General features: G+C 38.7%; 1 protein-coding gene across 1 annotated transcript in view; it reads left to right on the top strand.

Annotated features, from left to right (window-relative positions):
• Window positions 1-19,995, top strand: part of ATRN (attractin) — a 140,470-nt gene that overhangs the window by 77,458 nt on the left and 43,017 nt on the right. Inside the window, exons 13-21 of the mRNA XM_006921643.3 lie at window positions 400-521; window positions 1,379-1,517; window positions 3,033-3,223; window positions 5,740-5,959; window positions 7,215-7,400; window positions 7,943-8,176; window positions 14,368-14,505; window positions 17,485-17,578; window positions 19,213-19,265. Coding sequence (XP_006921705.1) covers window positions 400-521; window positions 1,379-1,517; window positions 3,033-3,223; window positions 5,740-5,959; window positions 7,215-7,400; window positions 7,943-8,176; window positions 14,368-14,505; window positions 17,485-17,578; window positions 19,213-19,265 — 1,377 coding nt within the window. The remainder of the gene's footprint in view (window positions 1-399; window positions 522-1,378; window positions 1,518-3,032; window positions 3,224-5,739; window positions 5,960-7,214; window positions 7,401-7,942; window positions 8,177-14,367; window positions 14,506-17,484; window positions 17,579-19,212; window positions 19,266-19,995) is intronic.

Here is a 19,995-nt window from a genome sequence, read left to right as displayed (position 1 = left end):
TTCTTGAGATTGTTTACTTATTTCTAAATACTATTTTAACCTGAACACACCAGTATATTTTCCTGCACATTGTTTTCCTCAGTTTATTTCTCAACCCTTGTTTCATTTTTTTTTTTACCTTATTCTCAGAACTTATTTTCGTTTTTCACTTTCTCTGTACTTTTGTTGGGTGAGTACAGAATAGCGTTTCTTGAGATTGTTTACTTATTTCTAAATACTATTTTAACCTGAACACACCAGTATATTTTCCTGCACATTGCATTCCTCAGTTTATTTCTCAACCCTTGTTACATTTTTTTTTTTACCCTTATTCTCAGATTGTGCTCAGTAGTAGCTGTAATGGCCTGTGGCTTCTCTGAGGAGAAGCTGTCACATTTGTTGACTTTCTTCTCTTCATAGCTCTCGACCATGACAGATGCGATCAGCACACAGATTGTTACAGCTGCACAGCCAACACCAATGACTGCCACTGGTGCAATGACCATTGTGTCCCTAGAAACCACAGCTGCACGGAAGGACAGGTGAGAGGCCATTTCTCAAAGATTTCAGAGGATGGAAAACTCCTGAGTGGGATTGGGTGTAGATTATAGTATGTATGATATAAATACTGGCCCAGAGTTATTTTTAAAACCTCCAATGTAGATTTGGATTTTATCATTGCTTAGGTTTTCTTTTAGGAAGGGACGCTCTATATGTCCTAATTCCAGAGGTCCCTTTTGCCACAGGATTGACATATGGTGTTGTAGAAGAAGGAAAGACTGATACTCCCTAGGCCTGGCTGTGACTAAGTACTAGATCCTTGGTATAAGGCTTGTAATGATGAAGCTTGTAACCTGTGCAAGGTCTTGGGAACAAGTTAGGACTTGATTGAAAGTGAGTCAGGTGTGTAGTTGCCACTCTGAATTGTGGAAGTACTAGATTTTGTAAAATCTCTCTGTCTTATGTTATATCTTGGCTCAGCATAATTAATGCTCACCATTTATAATTTTTTATTAAGATTATAAGGCAAAAAAGATGATGACTCAGCTTTATAGTTTACGACAGTTTATAAGACATTCTTTGTCAATCTGTAAAACAGTTCATAAAATATAAAACCTTTAGCCTGTTTGGGAGGCATTTGAAGAGCCTTACATTCAACATCCCCACCTTACGGATGAGCAGGTTGAAGCATGGTGTTTAAGAATGCACTGTTCCTTGCCGGGTGAAGGCGTGTCCTTGAACAGAACATTTACTACAGTGTGTCCACTGCAGCGCTGCTTTATCTGCATCTTATTTGTTTATTTGTCTGTTTGCAGTTTGCTTCCTCAGTTAGATTTTGTCTTCATCGTGACTTCTCTCTGTGGATGTAAGAGAAAAGCTTTTGTCCACTGTGTTCTAGATCTCCATTTCCAGGTATGAGAATTGCCCCAAGGATAACCCCATGTACTACTGTAACAAGAAGACCAGCTGCAGGAGCTGTGCCCTGGACCAGAACTGCCAGTGGGAGCCCCGGAATCAGGAGTGCATCGCCCTACCCGGTAGGCCTTGCAGGGGCATCTTGTATGTGGGTCCAAAGACTTCACACACACGCCACCAGTACTGTGCAGCCTTTCTAAAACAAAAATACAGTTCTTAAGTATTTGCTCTTACTGTCCTTTGAAATAAAGTGAAGCATCATCTGTTCTGGACAGTTGAATGACAGCTTGACTCCATATCATTGAGCCTACTCCATTGTCCTCACCCCACTCTGCTGTGGAAACCTGAGAATAGAGTGCAGCAGTCTCAGCAGCCAATCTGCTGGGCACTTCGTGAAGAGTACTTCTTATTGACCACTGGAGTTAGATTGTCAACACCTTCTGACAAGAAGAAGAGAGATTCTTGTGTCACCATCACTTCCTGGGGTGATCTCCAGCCCCAAACACATCAATTAGGTTTGGGATGATGAGTTAGAGGGCCTGAGGCCAGCAAGCCATGACTGAAACTCTGTGATATATTTGCTCACTCGAGATGTCCAGGAAGGGGGGCTTCTGTGGCTCCACGTAACATCCGAGGCATGTGCAGGGCAATTGGCTCTATAGGCCCATTTTGAATGTACTCTGGAAATACTTGAATCAGCTTGCATGAGTGGGCTTCTTGTTCTTTATCTTATGGCATCTCAAATTTTAATGCACAGTAGAGTACCTGAAGATCTTGCTAGAAGTCAGATTCTGGTACAAATCTTGGTGAGACCTAGAATCTACATTTTAAAGAGCTGTGACACTGTTGCCACACTTTGAGAAGCAAGTCTTTATCTGCTCTTAAATGATCCCTGTCCCGTGGTATCTTTCATTTGTCTCACTGACTGTTAGTGAACCTTGTTGATGGTGTCTCCAGAGTACTTTGGTTCTGGTGAAGTTGCTTTGCACATTCACTGGCTTCTAGGAAGCATTCACAGCTTCTGTGCAGTTCTTTGGGTGGGTTCAGGGTGATCACAGTAGCAGATTACAGGCTTAATTTGTGGGCTGTAGCCGTATGACTTTGAGTTTTTTTTCCCCTAAGAGGAACTTTCTATCTCCCTTTTGGGATGATTTGTCCACTTGATTTTACCTTCCACTTGATATGAAAACAGTGCAACTTTTGAAGACTGTAGACTTTTTCATTTACCAACTTATTTCCATTCTTGCAGTTTTATACCCACCTTTCCTATTTGTTCTTCAGAAGGAGGATTATAAAATACTGGCACCAAATAGGTGTTTTTCTGTAAAACACATGATGATCTTTTTGAGTCCAAAGTCCTAGGCTGTGGTCCTACCCTCAATTAAGTAGATAATCATAGGACAGAACTCTTTCAACAGAATATGTTTGTTGAGATTCAGAAAATATAACTGATAGACATTTTTAAAGTTCTTATATTCTGTATTTGGTGCTTAATGATGTGTCTGATGCCCTCACCACATCCACATCAAGTATGTGGAACTCAAATCACAAAAAAATTTAGGTTTTTAGTAATGCGAACTGGTAATATGATAGTTTTATGTAATTTCTAAAATTTTTTTCTCTCTTCTTTATAAAAGAAAATATCTGTGGCATTGGCTGGCATTTGGTTGTAAACTCGTGTTTGAAAATTACTACTGCAAAGGAGAATTATGACAACGCTAAATTGTCCTGTAGGAACCACAATGCCTTTTTGGCTTCTCTTACATCCCAGAAGAAGGTAGAATTCGTCCTTAAGCAGCTGCGAATAATGCAGTCATCTCAGAGCATGGTGAGTTAAAATCCTCAGAACTTAAATTTCTAGTATCTACCTTTCTACTGAGGGCATGAGTACAGCTTACCTGTGATGTGCTTGACCGGAGGAGGAATGTATGTGCAGTGTAATAGACAGTGGACCTGCACTGTCAGATTCTCTTCTTTTAATACTTTCTTTCTTAAGATTTTTAACACTTATTTTTATTGGTCATATCTATTAAATTATAAGATATTTGAATACTTACATGTTCATCGAATAGTAACATGTACATATACACATCCTTGTGACATCAGTAGATAATTTCATATCTGTTTTAGTCCTAGGTTCTGCTGTGGGGAGAGGGCAATGTCCCTTCTAATTAACTAGGTTGAGTTAAGCCACCTGTGTCTCTCAGATCTCCAGCATTATTCATGTGTAATATGATTTAATGGTCATCACCCTAAGAAATGTACATCCTATTGAGTCTTTTTAAGGCCTGGCCAGCCCCTGGAGAAGGTACTTATTAAGCCTTTGAGCACAGAAAGACCCCAAGTTCTTTTCATGTCCTCCCAGTGCTCTCAAGTGGCTTGTAGTTGACATTCTACAATTGCATTTGGTCTTTTTAAGTCCAGAGTTCTAGACTGTGGTCCTACTCTCAATTAAGTAGGTACTCACAGGACAAAACTCTTTTAACAGTGCTGGCTTTGGTACAGAGCAGTTCAGGGGAATGCTTTTCTAGTCAGGCAGGAGGAGGATGGGCAGCACTTCCTTGGGTACAGACTTCTTCAGGTGAGGACATAGAGTGTAGTCTCTGGATACCACCCAGAGGGTCATTCTGCGACTGGTAGGAGGCGCCCTGTATTTTACTTTTCTCCAGTTAGTCTTTTTTTTTTCCGGTGCAAATTTGGTATGGTGTGGACACTCACACATTAGTAATACCTTATAAATGTGGTTACTTCAGGGGGACACTGTGGCCACATTTGATATTTTATATTTTGAGCTTTTTCAAATTTTATAATCTCCATTGGAAACTGTCATGTTGTTTGTTTCTCTTGGCCTCACCCGAAATACAGGCCTCTCCCAGCATTCTGTCTTTGACTGTCATCTGGTGTTACCTGCAGTCAGTCACTCAGAAAATTGGTGACTTATAACTTTGCTCATTACCAGTAACTCCCAATTCCATGTGTCTGAAAGAATAGCTGGTTAGAAGGGTTCAGGTATCCCAGCTGGCCACAGATGTCATATCTGCTGGTCCCTCTTTTCTCTTCCTCAGATTTTGTAGCTCTAGAGGGTTCTGAGTAGTCTGATCTGCTGGGACTACCTTTTTTATAACAGGAGTTCACAGTCTTGTGATAAGACTGACAGATGAGAGACAACTAAAGTCCCATAGCTATCAGTCTAGACTTGGAGCCCAGGCTTACATGGATAAACAAGAAAGAGCACCCAACCTAGCCATTAGGGCAGAGGCTGGCTAATAGCCAGAAAAAGGTAGCCTCCAGAAGTGAGAAGGAGTGAGCTGAGAAAGTGAAAAGGGAAGGGCTCTCTGTATTTTGGTAGAAGGGTAAGCTGCAGGTAACGATGCATGACTGGCTGCAGGCTAGGTGGGAGGGAATTTCTATAACTGGACCTCATGAGGGATCAAGGCCAAATCTTGAGAGGCCTTGTCTACAATGCTAATTGCTTTGAAAGCAAAGAGAAGTGAGTTGTTGAAGGACTTTTAAAAAATATTAATTCTTAACTTAAAAAATAATACACATTAAAAGGAAATTTGGAAAATACTAACATTAAAAATAAAATAAGTATTACTTATTACAACTAAAAATAACTGCTTTTGGGTGTGTTCATTTCTTTTCAGTCTTTTAATAGGCATGCATATTTTTTCCTCTCAAAAATGGAAATACATCGTATATATTGTTTTGTTAAGTGCCGAAATTAGGAATCTCTTTCATTTCTCAGCTGAACTTTGTACTTTTATTATTTTTTAATTAATTTTTTTTAATGCAATTGGTAGGAAATTTTAGTAGTGTGGGAGACAGAGACTTTCCAAGGGGTTTACTGTCCTATTATTTTCTATAATATTCGGTGCCAGCCAGTACCCCCCAGCTAAAGGTGAGGCTCTTCAATCATCTGAACTGGCCACTGCCCCAAAACAGGCTTAGTCAGTGATTTGAGGATAGACATATAACCAACATTTCATAAATATTGGCTAGATAGTTTCATGTATGAATAGACATTTAAACCAAGTTTGGGAGTGGCCATCTCTTTATAGCATTTGTCATAGGGTGTAGAAATTTTAGAACTTGATTATTGCTTTGCTATTCTGTGAAATTTTTGATATATTACCTTTCTGAGCTATATTTTTGTTCTTTGTATAAGTGCCAGGAATGATATATAACATAAAAATGATGATTTGTCCTAATCTGTCACAGCTGAGTTAGGATAGGGACGTTTTCCCATATCTGGGGTATATGTAACTTCATGGTTTTTATATAGAAACCTATTTTGGTCAAGACATTGATTATATTCATAGCTGTGTCTGTTTTTGCCTATAGTCCAAGCTTACCTTGACCCCGTGGGTTGGCCTTCGGAAGATCAATGTGTCCTACTGGTGTTGGGAAGATATGTCCCCATTCACAAATAGTTTGCTACAGTGGATGCCATCTGAGCCCAGTGATGCCGGATTCTGTGGAATCTTATCAGAACCCAGTACTCGGGGCTTGAAGGCTGCAACCTGCATCAACCCACTCAATGGTAGTGTCTGTGAAAGGCCTGGTAAGTATATGGGGAAAATTATGCATTACTGGAAGTTCATTGAAAGAGAAACTGTGGAAGGCATAGTTAAGTATTGAGATGTGTGAAATAATTATGAAAAATAGATGGAGTATTGATTTCAAGCAAATGAAGCAGAGTATAACCCAGAATTTTAGAAGCAAAAGAAAGTAGTCTCTGGCTCTGAATAGTATAACCATGCACCAAAACAAAAAATAACTAGCACTACTCGAAGAGCCTAATAGTCTAATTAACAATGAAATTGGTTGGTTTGTTGACCATAAAAAAGTACTAAGAATTGCTCTGAAAGGCAAATTTCTTGGTGTTGACAGAGAAATGTTGTGGAATAAAGAACCAAAAAATGCAAATAAAAGCAAAGAAAAGATCAGAACAGACCAGGGGACAGATGGGACAGTGAACAGAAAGGTAGTGTCAGTGGGGAGGAAAATGATGAGAGCAGTTCTGTGACAGAAAACAAACAAACCTGATATGCTAAAGCTATGGGAGAGTACTGAAGGATTGAACACTTTTGAGTAGCTTCACAGATTTGAATCTGTCCTCTGGGCTACATTTAGGCTTCTTAAAGAAAGGCAGGCACAGGGGCAGCATCTGCAGCCTGCAGACAAGCCTGAAGCAAGCATCCTCCTCCTGCAGAGGGACTCAGAGCAATAGCTGGCATTGTGCAGGTACTTTTGGGAGGCTGGGCTCCATTGACCTCATGTCTCATTTTAGGAAAGCACTGTAATTGTTGGAATACAGAGGTGTAGAAGAAAATTTGTAGCACTGTATAATGTGATTTCTGAACTTCCTGTAGAGGAGCTTTTCAGCCATTTTGGATCCTGCATGCTTTGGTGTATTTAATTAATGCTGTGGTACTTCCACCAAGATATACAAGGATACAATTTTGCATGTTCAGGTGGGTTGTAAAACCCCTGACGTTCGCTCTGGGTCCCCTATAAGGAGCTTTAGAACCCTTGCTCACATGGAAAGGTTAGCTTGTTTCTTCGCGTCTGTCTTTAATGTTCCTTGAAAAGAAAAAGTTTTTTCCCCAAGTGTATAAATATACTTGACTATATATTTGTAAATATAAATAAACTTTACATGGTGACTCTAATGTTTTCTATTTTCTCTTTCATTTAGTGTAGCCCACTGAATTGATTTCATGACACACTAGTGGGTCGCAGTCCACACTGCAAAGCCTTTGGCCTTAGCCAACATGGTGGGGGCTCTAAGTGTCTTTCTCGGGTTTACTTCCCAGCAAACCACAGTGCCAAGCAGTGCCGGACGCCATGTGCCTTGCGGACGGCGTGTGGAGAGTGCACCAGCGGCAGCTCCGAGTGCATGTGGTGCAGCAACATGAAGCAGTGTGTGGACTCCAATGCCTACGTTGCCTCGTTCCCTTTTGGCCAGTGTATGGAGTGGTATACCATGAGCAGCTGCCCCCGTAAGTGAAAAATGAGCTCTAGGCACACATGAGTGCCCTGTGTGTGAGCGACAACTCCTGCTGCGGGGCAGTGCTATCAGCCTTTGAACGTTATGGGGACAAGACTGGACTTGACCTTCTCCTCTGGTCTGTCCAGAGACTGCCTGATGAGAATCTTCATACAGAATGAAGCACAAAGACACAAGTAAATAGATACAGGATAGATCACAGTCTAGAAATAACAAGCCCAACTTCAGATCATACTGCTCAGTCCATGTAAGGTTGCCGCATCTTAATCTTAATTCATAAAGTGCTTTCTAATAGGTGACCGCTAAGATCCCTTCTGCCTCCAGCGTTCTGGGATAAGGAGAGGAGGGGAGGAGTCCCTGTTGCATGTTGGGCAAAGTATTGGGCTCTTCAAGTTTATTATGTTGTTTAAATAATTACAATAGAATAAGAATTTTGACTGACAGAAGTTGAATAGTCTATTAAAAAGGTAATTCACATGCAATGAATTCAAATTTACATGTGATAGTGAATTGAAACTTCTGTTTTTTTAACAGCTGAAAATTGTTCAGGCTACTGTACCTGTAGTCATTGCTTGGAGCAACCAGGCTGTGGCTGGTGTACTGATCCCAGCAACACTGGCAAAGGGAAATGCATAGAGGGCTCCTATAAGGGACCAGTGAAGATGCCTTCTCAGGCCCCCACAGGAAATTTCTATCCACAGCCTCTTCTCAATTCCAGCATGTGTCTCGAGGACAGCAGATATAACTGGTCTTTCATTCATTGTCCAGGTAAGATGTCTTGTGTATCCAAATCAAATGTTTCACTCCCTATTTACAAAGAATAAAACCTTGAGGTCTACCTTATTTCTATGGATTTTCTTTAAGAATAAAAATAACACAATTTTAGGAGAAATAGTTTTACATGAAAATATTTTTATTGTCAGTGAATGAAAATACTGAGAATTTCAAATGAATTGTTTTGCTTTCATTATAAAAGTAATAAAAGAAGTTCCCTATAAAAAATTAAATATTACAGATGTAGATAAAATAAAAACTGGAAATTCTCTTTTCATTTCTAGTTCTTCAGAGAGGTAAAAACTTTTAACAATTTAATATAGATAGCTCAAGACATACCAGTTTATATTTTTAAAAACAAAATACTATGCTATATGTTATGCATATGACATATATTGTTCTGCAGTTTGCTTTTTACTTAAAAACATATCTCGGCATCTGTTAGGGGAAAAATTTAAAATAAAATCTCCTGCCAACTCAGAAGTTTCTCTCCAGAAATGTAGAAAAGAACGAATTCAGTTTTATTATTGCATAAGTATTAAACCAGACTGTGATCACATCACAGGCAATCCACTAATGAGAATGCAAAGACAAAGTGAAATCTTAACCTTTTAAATAAATAGCCAAGTAGATATAGTCTATTATATACATGTTCTTAAGCTGAACCATACTTTGTCCTCATGTGAGAAGACTTGACAGCACAGTTTGCCATACATTCTTTCACAGTTTTTTCTGCATTTACATGGTAATTGGGGTGGCCACCTGTGTTAAATGCCTTTATCCAGAGAAAACAATAAAATATCTTGTACCTTTATGGCAAGTGGGTGATTGCAGCTTGGCACAAAGCATCTAGGCTAAATCCCAAAAATGACTATCTTCCTTGATGGTTCCATTTCAAAGAGATGGGTTCTAGGCCCTTAAGAAAAACATTCCTGGATTATGGTGCTGACAAGAGGCTTATTTAGGTTTAAAATAGATTTATGTACTTATACACATCAAAGGAACAGAGGAAGGATTTATAAATTAAGTGTTTCTTAATGAAATACTCTGAGAGAAGGGGAGAACGGAAAAAGATCTTTTTCCCTTTTGGCAAGAGGAAAAATCCAGCCTCCCTCCCTCCCTTTTTCTTACCCTCCCTCCATCCCCACTTCCCTCTTCCCCATCCTTTCTTCCCTTTCCTTCTCTATCCCTTCCAGTGGTTGGTGCAAGAAAGAATAGATGATTGAGCTGGCCTACAGTCTGGGCCTAGTAGGCCTGCTAGAGAGGCTGCCCTGAGAAACCAACCTCAAGAAATTGGCCTTTGATTAAGACTTTCAGTAAATACTCAGGAATCTGCTGCTGATGGGCCTCCAGAACAGTTGGGAGACGCTAGGCGGGTGCAAAGACTTCCAGGAAGTTAGTGGGAGAGAATTTCTCCTAGAGCCTGTCAGATAGTGCCACTGACTACAGGGCTCTCTGTGAGGACTTCTGTAAGGGAAAGACCACTGTAAACAAAAATAAAAGCCAAGAAACAGACTGGGAGAAAATATCTTCAATGTATATATCAAATGATTGTCATCCAGAGTGTGTGAACCTCCTCCCTTCAGGGAAAAAAACAGCTGAATGCCAACCTAACAGAAAACGTAAGCAAAGGATGTAAAGAAATAGCTGCACCATTTTTCATTCTCATTTATCAGTGTAAAAAGGCTCAGCTCTCCACATCCTCGTCAACACTAGTGTTCATCTTTTTTATTGTAACAGTTCTAGTGTATGAGAAATGGTATCTCACTGTGGTTTTGATTTGCATTTCCCTAATGACTAATGAAGTTGAGCATCTTATTGGCTATTTGTATATCTTCTTTGGAAAAATGTCCATTCCAATTCTTTACCCATTTTTAAATTACCTTATTTGTCTTTTTATTATTGACCTATACGAGTTCTTTATGAATCCTAGGTATAAATCCCATATTGAATTTACGACTTGCAATTTTTTCTCTCATTCTGTGGGGTTTTTCTCTTTCTCGATGGTATCTTTTAAAATACAAAAGTTTTACATTTTGTAATCCTAATGTATCCATATCTTCTTTTATCCCTTGTGCTTTTGGTATTGTATCTAAGAAATCAGTGCCTTAACTAATCCACAATCACAAAGATTTATTCCTTTGGTTTTTTTTTTTAAGTTTTATAAATGTGTCTCTTATATTTAGGTCCGTAATCCACTTTGAGTTAATTTTTACATATGGCGTGAGGTAAGGGTCCCAGTTCATCTTTTTGCATATGGTTATCTGCTTGTTCCTTTACCATTTGTTGAAAAGGATATTTTTTACCATTAAATTTAAGGGACACATTTGTCGAAAATCAGTTGACTGTAAATGTAAGAACTTATTCCCGGGCTCTCATTTCTGTTCCATTGACCTCTCTGTCTGTCCTTATGCCAGTATCGTACTGACTACTGTAGCTTTGTAATAAGTTTTGAAATTGAGAAGTTTAAGTCTTCCAACTTTGTTCTTATTTTTCTAGATTGTTATGGCTATCCTGGGTTTCTTGCATTTCCGTGTGAATTTTAGGATGAACTTGTCGTTTTTGAAAACAGCAACAAAAAGCCAGTTGATATTTGGTTGAGATTGTAGCTATAGACCAATTTGAGATGTATTGCCATCTTAAAAATATTAAGCCTTTCAGTTTATGAATGTGGAATATCTATCTCTCTAGTTCTTTCTTTCAGCAATGTTTTATAGTTTTCAGTGTACATATCCTGTACTTTTTTTGTTAAATTTACTGACAAAGTATTTTATTCTTTATGTATTATGAATGGAATTATCTTAATTTTATTTTCTGACTCTTTATTGCTAGTGTATAAAAATACAATCGATTTTTGTATATTGATTTTGTATCATGCAACCTTGCTGAACTCATTATTTTTGTTAGTGTTTTTAGTGGATTTCTTAGTGTTTTCTGCATACAAAGTCATGTTGTCTGCTAAGAAAGAAAGTTTACGTTTTCCTTTACAATTTGGATACCCTTCTTTAAATTTGTTTTTGGGGCTTACTGGGCTGGCTAGAAACTCCAATTTAATGTTTAATAAAAGTGGAGAGAGTGGACATTATTGTCTTGTTTCTGATAGTAGGGGGAAAGAATCCAGTCTTTCTCTGTTAAGTTTGATGTTGGCTTTAGATTTTTTCATACATATTTTCATTCCGTTTCTTGCTTTTGAAGGTTTTTGTCATGAATGGGCGCTAGATTTTGTCAAATGTTTTTTCCGTAGCGTGATAATCATGTGATTTTTGTTCTTTCATCTATTCATACTATGTGTTACATAACTGACTTAAAGATATTTAAACAGCCTTGTATTTCTGGGATAATGCCATTTGCTTATGACTTATAATCCTTTTCAGTGTGTTGCTGCATTCATTTTGCTACTTAGGGATTTCGTGTCTGTATTCATGAGAGATTTCTTTTTTGTGTGATGACTTTTGTGTCTGGCTTTGGTTTCAGGGCTTCATAGAGTGAGTTGGGAGGTATTCCCTCCTCTGTTTACTGGAAGAGTTTACAAAGGATTGACATTGATTCTTCTTTTAGTGTTGATGCAATTCACCAGTGAAGCTATCTGGGCTTGGACTTTTTGTTGTGAGATTTTTGATTATTTATTTAATCTCTTATAGGTCTATTCAGATGGGCTATTTCTGCTTGAGTCAGTTTTGGTAATCTATGTGTTTCTGGGATTCATCGAAGATCAGATTTGTTGGCATGCAGTTATATTTTCTTACAGATAGCTTTTTGGCCATGCGTGTTCTATTTAACCTATTGAGGGTTTTTTGTTTTGTGTCTGATTTTGTTTTGTTTTATCCTTTTTCATTTTGCAAGATGTCTCTAAAGATCGTGAGGTTCTTTTTCAGAGGTTGCTTTCTTATTTTATGGTTGCAATAATCTCTCCAGCCTCTTTGAATATGCTAAATTAGTATTTTTCGTTCTCTTAAGTTTCTTACACAAACCCTTACTTCAGAGTTAGTTGCTCTGCATGTTTATCCAGGTGGTGCTTAGATTAAAGATTTTCTCATACTTGTAGCTCCTCAAGATTCATTTGTATTTAAAACTGAATATCGAGATTTATCAGTATTATGTATGTAGAGCTGTTGTGAAGGTGTGGTGTGATGTCCTAAGAAAGAGGCTGGCTAGCCAGCCATAGGGTCTTCTCCAGCTCTGGTCTGCTCTGACTGTTATGACTGGTCTGCGTTCATCCATTAGTGGAGGAAGGAGGAAGCAACAGGCCTGGTGCCTGGATCTATTTGGCATGTCCATGCTTGTGTCAAGAGCTCCTTCACCGTGGGTGTTATGGCAACCTGAAGATAGCTGGGGCATTGCCTTGGTATTTCTTTATGACCTCAACCTCCCTTCCCCTGCCTACCCTACAGAACTGACCTTTCCTCTTGCAGTCCCTGGACAGATGTCTCAGGCAGTTGTTGAACGGGCATAGAGCAGGTTATGAGACACTTCCTGCTGTCCATCACTCTCCTGAGGCCTGCTGTGGCTCCCAGCCTCTGCTGGCTTATTCAGATGTCAATTGGTAAAGTGCATCTCGTCACTTTGGCAGTCCCCTTCTCCTGCTTCCTACCTTAGGATATAGGTGTCATTGTTAGGTTGGCCATATCTGCTTTTTATAATTTCTAGAAATTCCTCAATACTTCAGAATTATCTTCAATACTTCTGATAGTACTTTTTCCTCTTATCCCGTACTCCTGTTGATTTATTATTGTTTTTACATTTCTTCGGTGATTTCAGTGGCATTTTCTAGGGGAAGAATCATTTTTTAAATCTTTTTATCTTGAACCAGAATACAGATTTTTTTTCACAGATAATTTTAGGTATTACATTTTGTGTATGCGTTGTGCATTGCTGTTTTGCTGTATAGTCAGCCCTCTGTATCTGCAGGTTCTGCATCCACAGATACAGAGGGCCAGCTAAGGGACTTGAACATCCATGGATATGGAGGGATGACTGTATATATAGTTCCCCATCTTCACAAGAACAACGTATATATCCCATACATTTTAAGTAATTTTGATGCAGTCATACCGATGTAATTATTTTTAAGTTTTTCAGCCACAATCTATAGAACAACTCAAATACTTACAGGGCTGGGGTCAAAAACAGGTGGTAAACAGAACAAGTGCAAGGCTATGGAAAGTTGCTGAGATGTTAAAAAACGTTATTACGTTGATCAACTAAGACAGATCTGCAAAAATTGCTAGAAGAGTAGATCTTAGATAATTAGAATGAAAAAGAAAATTATGACGTGATTCAGGTATTAGCTAATGCTATGGTGATAATCACTTGGCAATATATAAGTGTATCAGATCAACACATGTAAACCTTAAACTTACACAATATTATATGTCAGTTATATCTTAATAAAGCTGGCAGGGGGTGGGGGTGGAAAAAGCTGCAGAATAAGAGATTTTGTTTATGGTGGTATAGGTTGTGTGCTATGTGAATGGTACCCCCTGGAATTTGCAGTGCAAACCTGCACAGCTGTCCTGAGCAGTACTGAGAGGTCCAGGCTTCTATGCCTTTCTAATAAAGTCTTATACGCATTGGGGAACTTACCAGTTCGGCTTATGGAAATTTTATATATAAGGATGGTTATTTTTCTAAAAATAAAAAATTGAAACCAAACTAAATATCAGAATGTAAACAAATGGTTAAATAACTTATTTCATAGAAATCATTATGCCATTTAAAGTTTTGTTTATGATACACAAAATCGTGTGGTAAAATAATTGTGACCTAAGTAAAAAAATTAGAATTGAATATTAACATGAACACAAATGTGTAAAACTCTATAGAAACAATACTAGAAGAAAACATTCCAGATGTGAGCAGTGATCTCTGGATGGTGGAATTATGTATGATTTTCTCCCCTTATATTTTTCAAATTTATTATCGTGAGCATATGTTATTTTTACAATAACAAAAATTATTTTTAATGGCTTTGACTTTCATCTTGCTAAGGTATATTTCTGGTTTTTCTGGACTACATCTTTTTTGATGTTTTATTTTTCAAACTAGTTTTTAATGAGTTGGTTTTGATGATTTTGTATTTAAAAGCAATAAGGAGCTTAAAGAGATAGTTGCAAATAAATCTTGTAGAACTTACTGCACCCAGTTCTACCATGGGACATGCCCCTGAAAATTCTTTTTTCTTTCAGCTTGCCAGTGCAATGGGCACAGCAAATGCATTAATCAGAGTATCTGTGAAAAGTGTGAGAACTTGACCACGGGCAAACACTGTGAGACCTGCATATCTGGCTTCTATGGTGATCCCACCAACGGGGGAAAGTGTCAGCGTAAGTCAAATCTATCCATCAGGGTTACTACTGATTGCAACCCAGGCAGAACACAGTACTTCACTGTGACTTGAATATCTAGGAGAAAAGTAGCCACTTGGTTTTGGATACTGTATTTCTTAAGTCATACTCTTCAGGAGCTCAGCTAAGCCTGGGAGAAAGTGAGCAGAGCTGCCAAGTGTCAGAGTAGCCAGTTAAAGCAACAAACCAAAAATGAAAGAATTAAGCCTTTAATCACTTACTGCGATGATATAAACAAGAGGCTTAAACAGAGAAAGCTTTGAATCTCCTTGGTCTCTTCTAGAATCAGCTGGTTGAAGGTCAGGTGTATGAGCACAGACCTGGCAGCTAGGGGCAGGTGTCGCACTGTTCGAGGGAACCCAAACAAAAGACTCAGCAAAAGCCTCTTATGGACCCAGGGGTGGAGAAGGGAGGGTAAAGGGGAAGAGCTGGGAGTGGAAAAGCACTGAGGACTGAGAGTGGGGAAGTGTCTTCAAGGTTTCCTCTCCCTCATGAGGAGGCTCAGCAGAGGCTCCTGAAGACCTCTGCCCAAGGCTCAGACAGACCTAGGAATGAAGGCGCCTGAGCTAGGAAAGCAAATATGGGAAAGAGGTGGCCAGCCAAGGGGTCCTGGGACCTTGGCCACAACTCCTCTCATAAACTTCCACCCAGGCTGGTGTGAGGTGGGCAGCTCTCCCTGTAAGGCCTGCCAGGGAAAGCCTATGGTTGGAAAAAAATCACACCTAGGTTTTTAACCAGAAACTGGAGTCCTCAGTACTTCTAGTATAGTCTAAAGATTTAAATAGTCCCATGTTTCCCCATGCATGTCAAATAGATTCTGCAAGCAATAGGACATTCTGTCGTTAGGATATAAATCGTGTTTTTCCTAACTGACCAGTGATACCAATGAACCACTTTTTGGGTTGTTCTGGTTTCCAATGGAAAGATCCTTCAGATTCTGAGCAAGAAAATAAGAAAAGAAAATCTCTAGCTACTCCCCAAATTCCACCTCCAAACTCCTTAGTATGGCCCTTGAGAATCTGATCTCATCCCAGAGCAGCCAGGAGAGAGCTGTGTTCCAGCGGTATATCCCTTAACCTCTCTGGGGTTCAGTTTCTTTGTCTGTAAAATAGGGATCTTAGGGTGGTTGTTGAAATGAAAGCAGACAGAGCAGCACATGCCACGTAGTCAGCGCTCAGTAGACATGAGCAATTATTATTATTCTAATGTCATTTCCTACCACTCTTAAATAAAATTTCTTGCTCAGATTAAAAGATACTCAGTAAAAATATTTTCCCATTCCTTGTGAATAGACTGCGTTCGATAGTAATCAGACCATTATTGATAAATATGTATAAGGCATTGTACGGGCAGCCACCTGAGACATAGGTGCTTTTATTATCCCCATGATCAAGCACTGCTCAGCTTCCCACTCTGAGATATGGCCATGGTGGGAACCACATCCAGGATATGTGACTTTACCTGCTGGGCGTGGTTGTGCCTCCAGGTGCCTAAACTGACAGCCAGGTCAGCTGAGCCTCCAGGTGCCTTGTTGCTGTCATCCTGTATCTGTAGCTGCCATCTAGAAAAATTACATCCTCCTCTGTGGCATTTGTGGATACTGAATGCAGTTGTCCAGACTTTAGAGCTAGCTGTATTTTTCAGAGTTACAGTCCACAATAGAAAACATGATTTAGTGTAAATATATATATGCCTTACTGTTAAAGTTTACAACTGAAATTTACTGGATTTCGTTAACCAGTGTCACCATAAAAAAAAAGTAATTAATTAATTAATTTTAAAAAATAGTATGAATGGCACCAAGTTCTCTTAAAATTGTATAGTCCTTATGCTAAGGCTAATACCCATGATTTATTGCATGCTTACTGTGTTTCATTTATTATCTCATTTAATCCTCACAACAATCTATGAAATAGGTACTGTTTTTATCCCATCATATAGACGAGTAAATGGAGACTTAAAGGATCAAACAGCATGCCCAAAGTTACAAAGGAGTTAAGTGGAGGAGACTAAATTCACACTCAGGCAAACTGGCTTGGGGCCTTTGCTTTTTACTAATATACTGCATCCCCTCTCCATACTCAACTGAGCCAAGAGTTGAACACTCATATTTCTGACTCTAGCATCCATTCTCTTAAAGGCTACACCCTTCCGTTTCACAGGGTTTTTTGGGTAATACTTTTCTCTGCAGTATTTCTTGTAAAAGTATATCTGTCTCCAGCCTAATGCCTTTAATTTATTCATAGAAAAACAAGTTGTAAAGTGCAAAGGTATTGAGTATACTGGAGTATTAAATTTATCATAGCTTACACTTATGTGTTGGATGAAAAAAGGTAAATAGGTGTTGATGGGTAGAAGAAGAAGATGACAAGTTATTTTCTATGAAGGCTAAGGAGAAGACAAGGAAGGGTGGTGAGTTCTGAAGGGTCTCTGAAATGCAGACCTGCTGTTGGAATCCCACCCCAGTTCTGAGCCCTGATGTGACTTGAAAAGTGACCGTCATGGAGAAGGCACCTCAGCTGAGGTGAAGCACAGCCTAACCAACCCTGCCCTCAGGGTAGTCATTGCCCAAAGCATCTCCATGGGGACAGGGACTGTGTCTTTGTTCCCACACCTAGCACCTGGCACACTGGGGATGCTTCATAGATGTTTATTAAACAAATGAAAGAATCATAATAGTGAAAAACAGTCAATTGAAAAGATCAAAATAGTGGTTACTTCAGATGGAGCAGAAATAACATCTTTCCTCCTATCCTTTGACTTTGGTTCTTTTAATGCTGTCTTTACATTATTTGAGATAAATTATTAGCTGAAAAACAAGAATCTTAACTATTAAATACTTTCAATCTGTCTTTCCTATCAAATCCAATTTAGATAAAATGATTTTTTTTTTAGGAAAGTCTCTGATAGTAATCTTTAAAGCCAGTTGTGACCTCCATTCCTTTTCCTCCTCCCCAGCATGCAAGTGCAATGGGCACGCCTCGCTGTGCAATACCAACACAGGCAAGTGCTTCTGCACCACCAAGGGCGTCAAGGGAGATGAGTGCCAGCTGTGAGTATCACACTCCCAGGGTTCTGCCACAGGCCACGCCTGGGTTTAGTGACTGACAGCCAGATCAGCTGGATCTGTGCCTCGTTGCATGTGCTCTAAGGAACCCTCGAGTTAATCGATTTGGAATTTTGCCCTTTCCACTTCAGACAGGTCTAGCCTGGCCAGCCTCCATCTGAGGAGGTTGGCGGGATTAGTCTTTTAACTTCACCCACTACACAGTTTTTGTCTCGTCAGGAGGATGCATTTGTTTTTTATTTGGCATTTTGGTTTGTGGTAGTGGCAATGATCCTCTTCCTTGTGACACATCCCTCCTTCTTTGGTGAAGTGTGTCCCTGTCCATAAGGATGCAGCATCAGGCAGAGGTGGGGTTTCAACCCTGGATGTACTTCCACTGAGTAGGGTCCTCTCATGAGTCGTATCACTTAACTGTGCTGAACCTCTGTTTTCTCATCCATCACTAGTGGGACTAGTGACAATTTTTAGTGTCCTGGTGAATTAAAAGAGAGATTGTTCCTGTCTGCCTCACCAGAAAACACGTGCTCATAAAACACGTGCTCCAGGTTTACTTATTCTCTCAAGAGGAGACTTAAGAGAACAATGTTTAGTACTATCAAAATATTGAACCAATGTAAGCAGATATGTCATTGGCAAACTTTGTTTCTCTTAAGGAACACTAGTAATAATAATGTCACCAGAGATGAAGGCCTTGGTAATGGCATTCAGGAGGGTGTTGCTCTGTCTGCATTTTATAGTTTACACCACTGTCTGTGTTTACTGGTTTCATGCTGTCCTAAAGCCAATATGTGAAGAAAAGTCCAATCAAGTTTAAATTTAATTTTTGAATCTAGGTTTCTTTAAACAGAAAAATATAATACAGCAAAATTAATCACTCTTGTCCTCAGTTTTGGTATACAACAAAGGAGTGAGCTGTAGATCCTATGAAAGACTTTCTTTTCAAGAGATTTAGATATAAGCAAGTTCTGATAATCGCTCTGGATGAAAGGACACAGTATCCCTGTGTCATATATGTGGGAAAAGTGCTTGACACAAACTTTCCCCTTCTTTCCTCATAGTTCATAGCATTGTGCCTGCCTAAATGGTTTTGCTGGTGTTCATAGATGATATCTGTGGGGGAAATTAATACTTCTTTTTAACTAGAACTTATTTTTTTTTCCAGATTGGTGAACCATGTTCAAGGTTAAAAAAAAAAAAGAAAGATTCCTTGCATTTAGCCTTCTCTCACTTGTATTTAAAGAACAGTATTAGTTTATCCAGGGAGAATCTTTCATGAATGGATGAAAAATGTTTTAACTGTTCTTTTATAAGAATATATAGTCCACAACAAAAGTAAAAATGTGTTTTTCATGATTATAAGTAAGGTCTAGATTTATTATATTTGGATCTCATGTGCTTTAGCAAATGGTTATCAGTTGGTCGTGTGAACTGCTGGGCAGTCAGCATTAAAAATGAAGGCAAACTCTTATTAGTTCATCTGATTTGAGTAACAATGAAGAATTTAATAATACTGACTCAAAAACTGCAGTTTATATTAAAGAATTTGCTCGATTTTAAAATGAATATATTCTCTTTTGAATAACAATTAGAAAATAATCATAATTTTTTCCCCCCTCTAGATGTGAGGTAGAAAATCGATACCAGGGAAATCCTCTCAAAGGAACGTGTTATTGTAAGTGTTTTTGTAATTCATATTTGTCTAGAAGCAAAGTAGTTCAGTAAAACTTCATTGTTGTCTTTAACCTGGTTTGAGAATGGTAAGTGCTCTAGGAATATAGCAACCACCCATGGAAGTGTCCCTTAATTTGATGTGTCTACGGCTATTAAGTTTAATAAATATATAGATAATATGGTAAGCTGCTTTAATTGTGGTTGTGGTTTATGTTCATATGTCAGTAGCAGACAAAGAGAAAAGTATAGAGATATGCATCTCTCCTTTCCTTATATTCTCTTCAGACTTTATTTCATTTGTCATTAGCAGGTTGAGGGGTCACCATATTTCATATTTTAGAGTATAGATAAAAAAAATTCTTAAAATATAGTTGAAGTTATCATTCTCTCTGAAACTGATTTGCGTTAACCACCTCTTTAGGCTCTAATACATAAAATAAAATATCTAATGATTAACTTACAGTGACAGGTAAAGCTATTTGGGAAGGTGACCAGGTCCTTATGGGTTAATGCATTTTCTTCCAATAGGAGCAACCACACAGTAGGTCAGATTATGGAAGCAGAGAAAAAGGAGTTAATGTTTTTGCTTATGCACTGTAATTATATACCTGTTTTCCTGAGTTGAATAGTGTCCCCTCAAAATTGATGTTCAGTTGGAACATATTAATATGAAAATATATACTCTTCTAGAAGAAAACAAGAGAAAAACTTTATGACCCTGTGGGGGAAAG

The sequence above is a fragment of the Pteropus alecto genome, unplaced genomic scaffold (assembly GCF_000325575.1).
Source record: "Pteropus alecto unplaced genomic scaffold, ASM32557v1 scaffold45, whole genome shotgun sequence".
Taxonomy (NCBI): Eukaryota; Metazoa; Chordata; class Mammalia; order Chiroptera; family Pteropodidae; genus Pteropus; species Pteropus alecto.
Note: the sequence above shows the minus strand (reverse complement) of the source record. Positions and strands in the feature narration are given on the sequence as shown.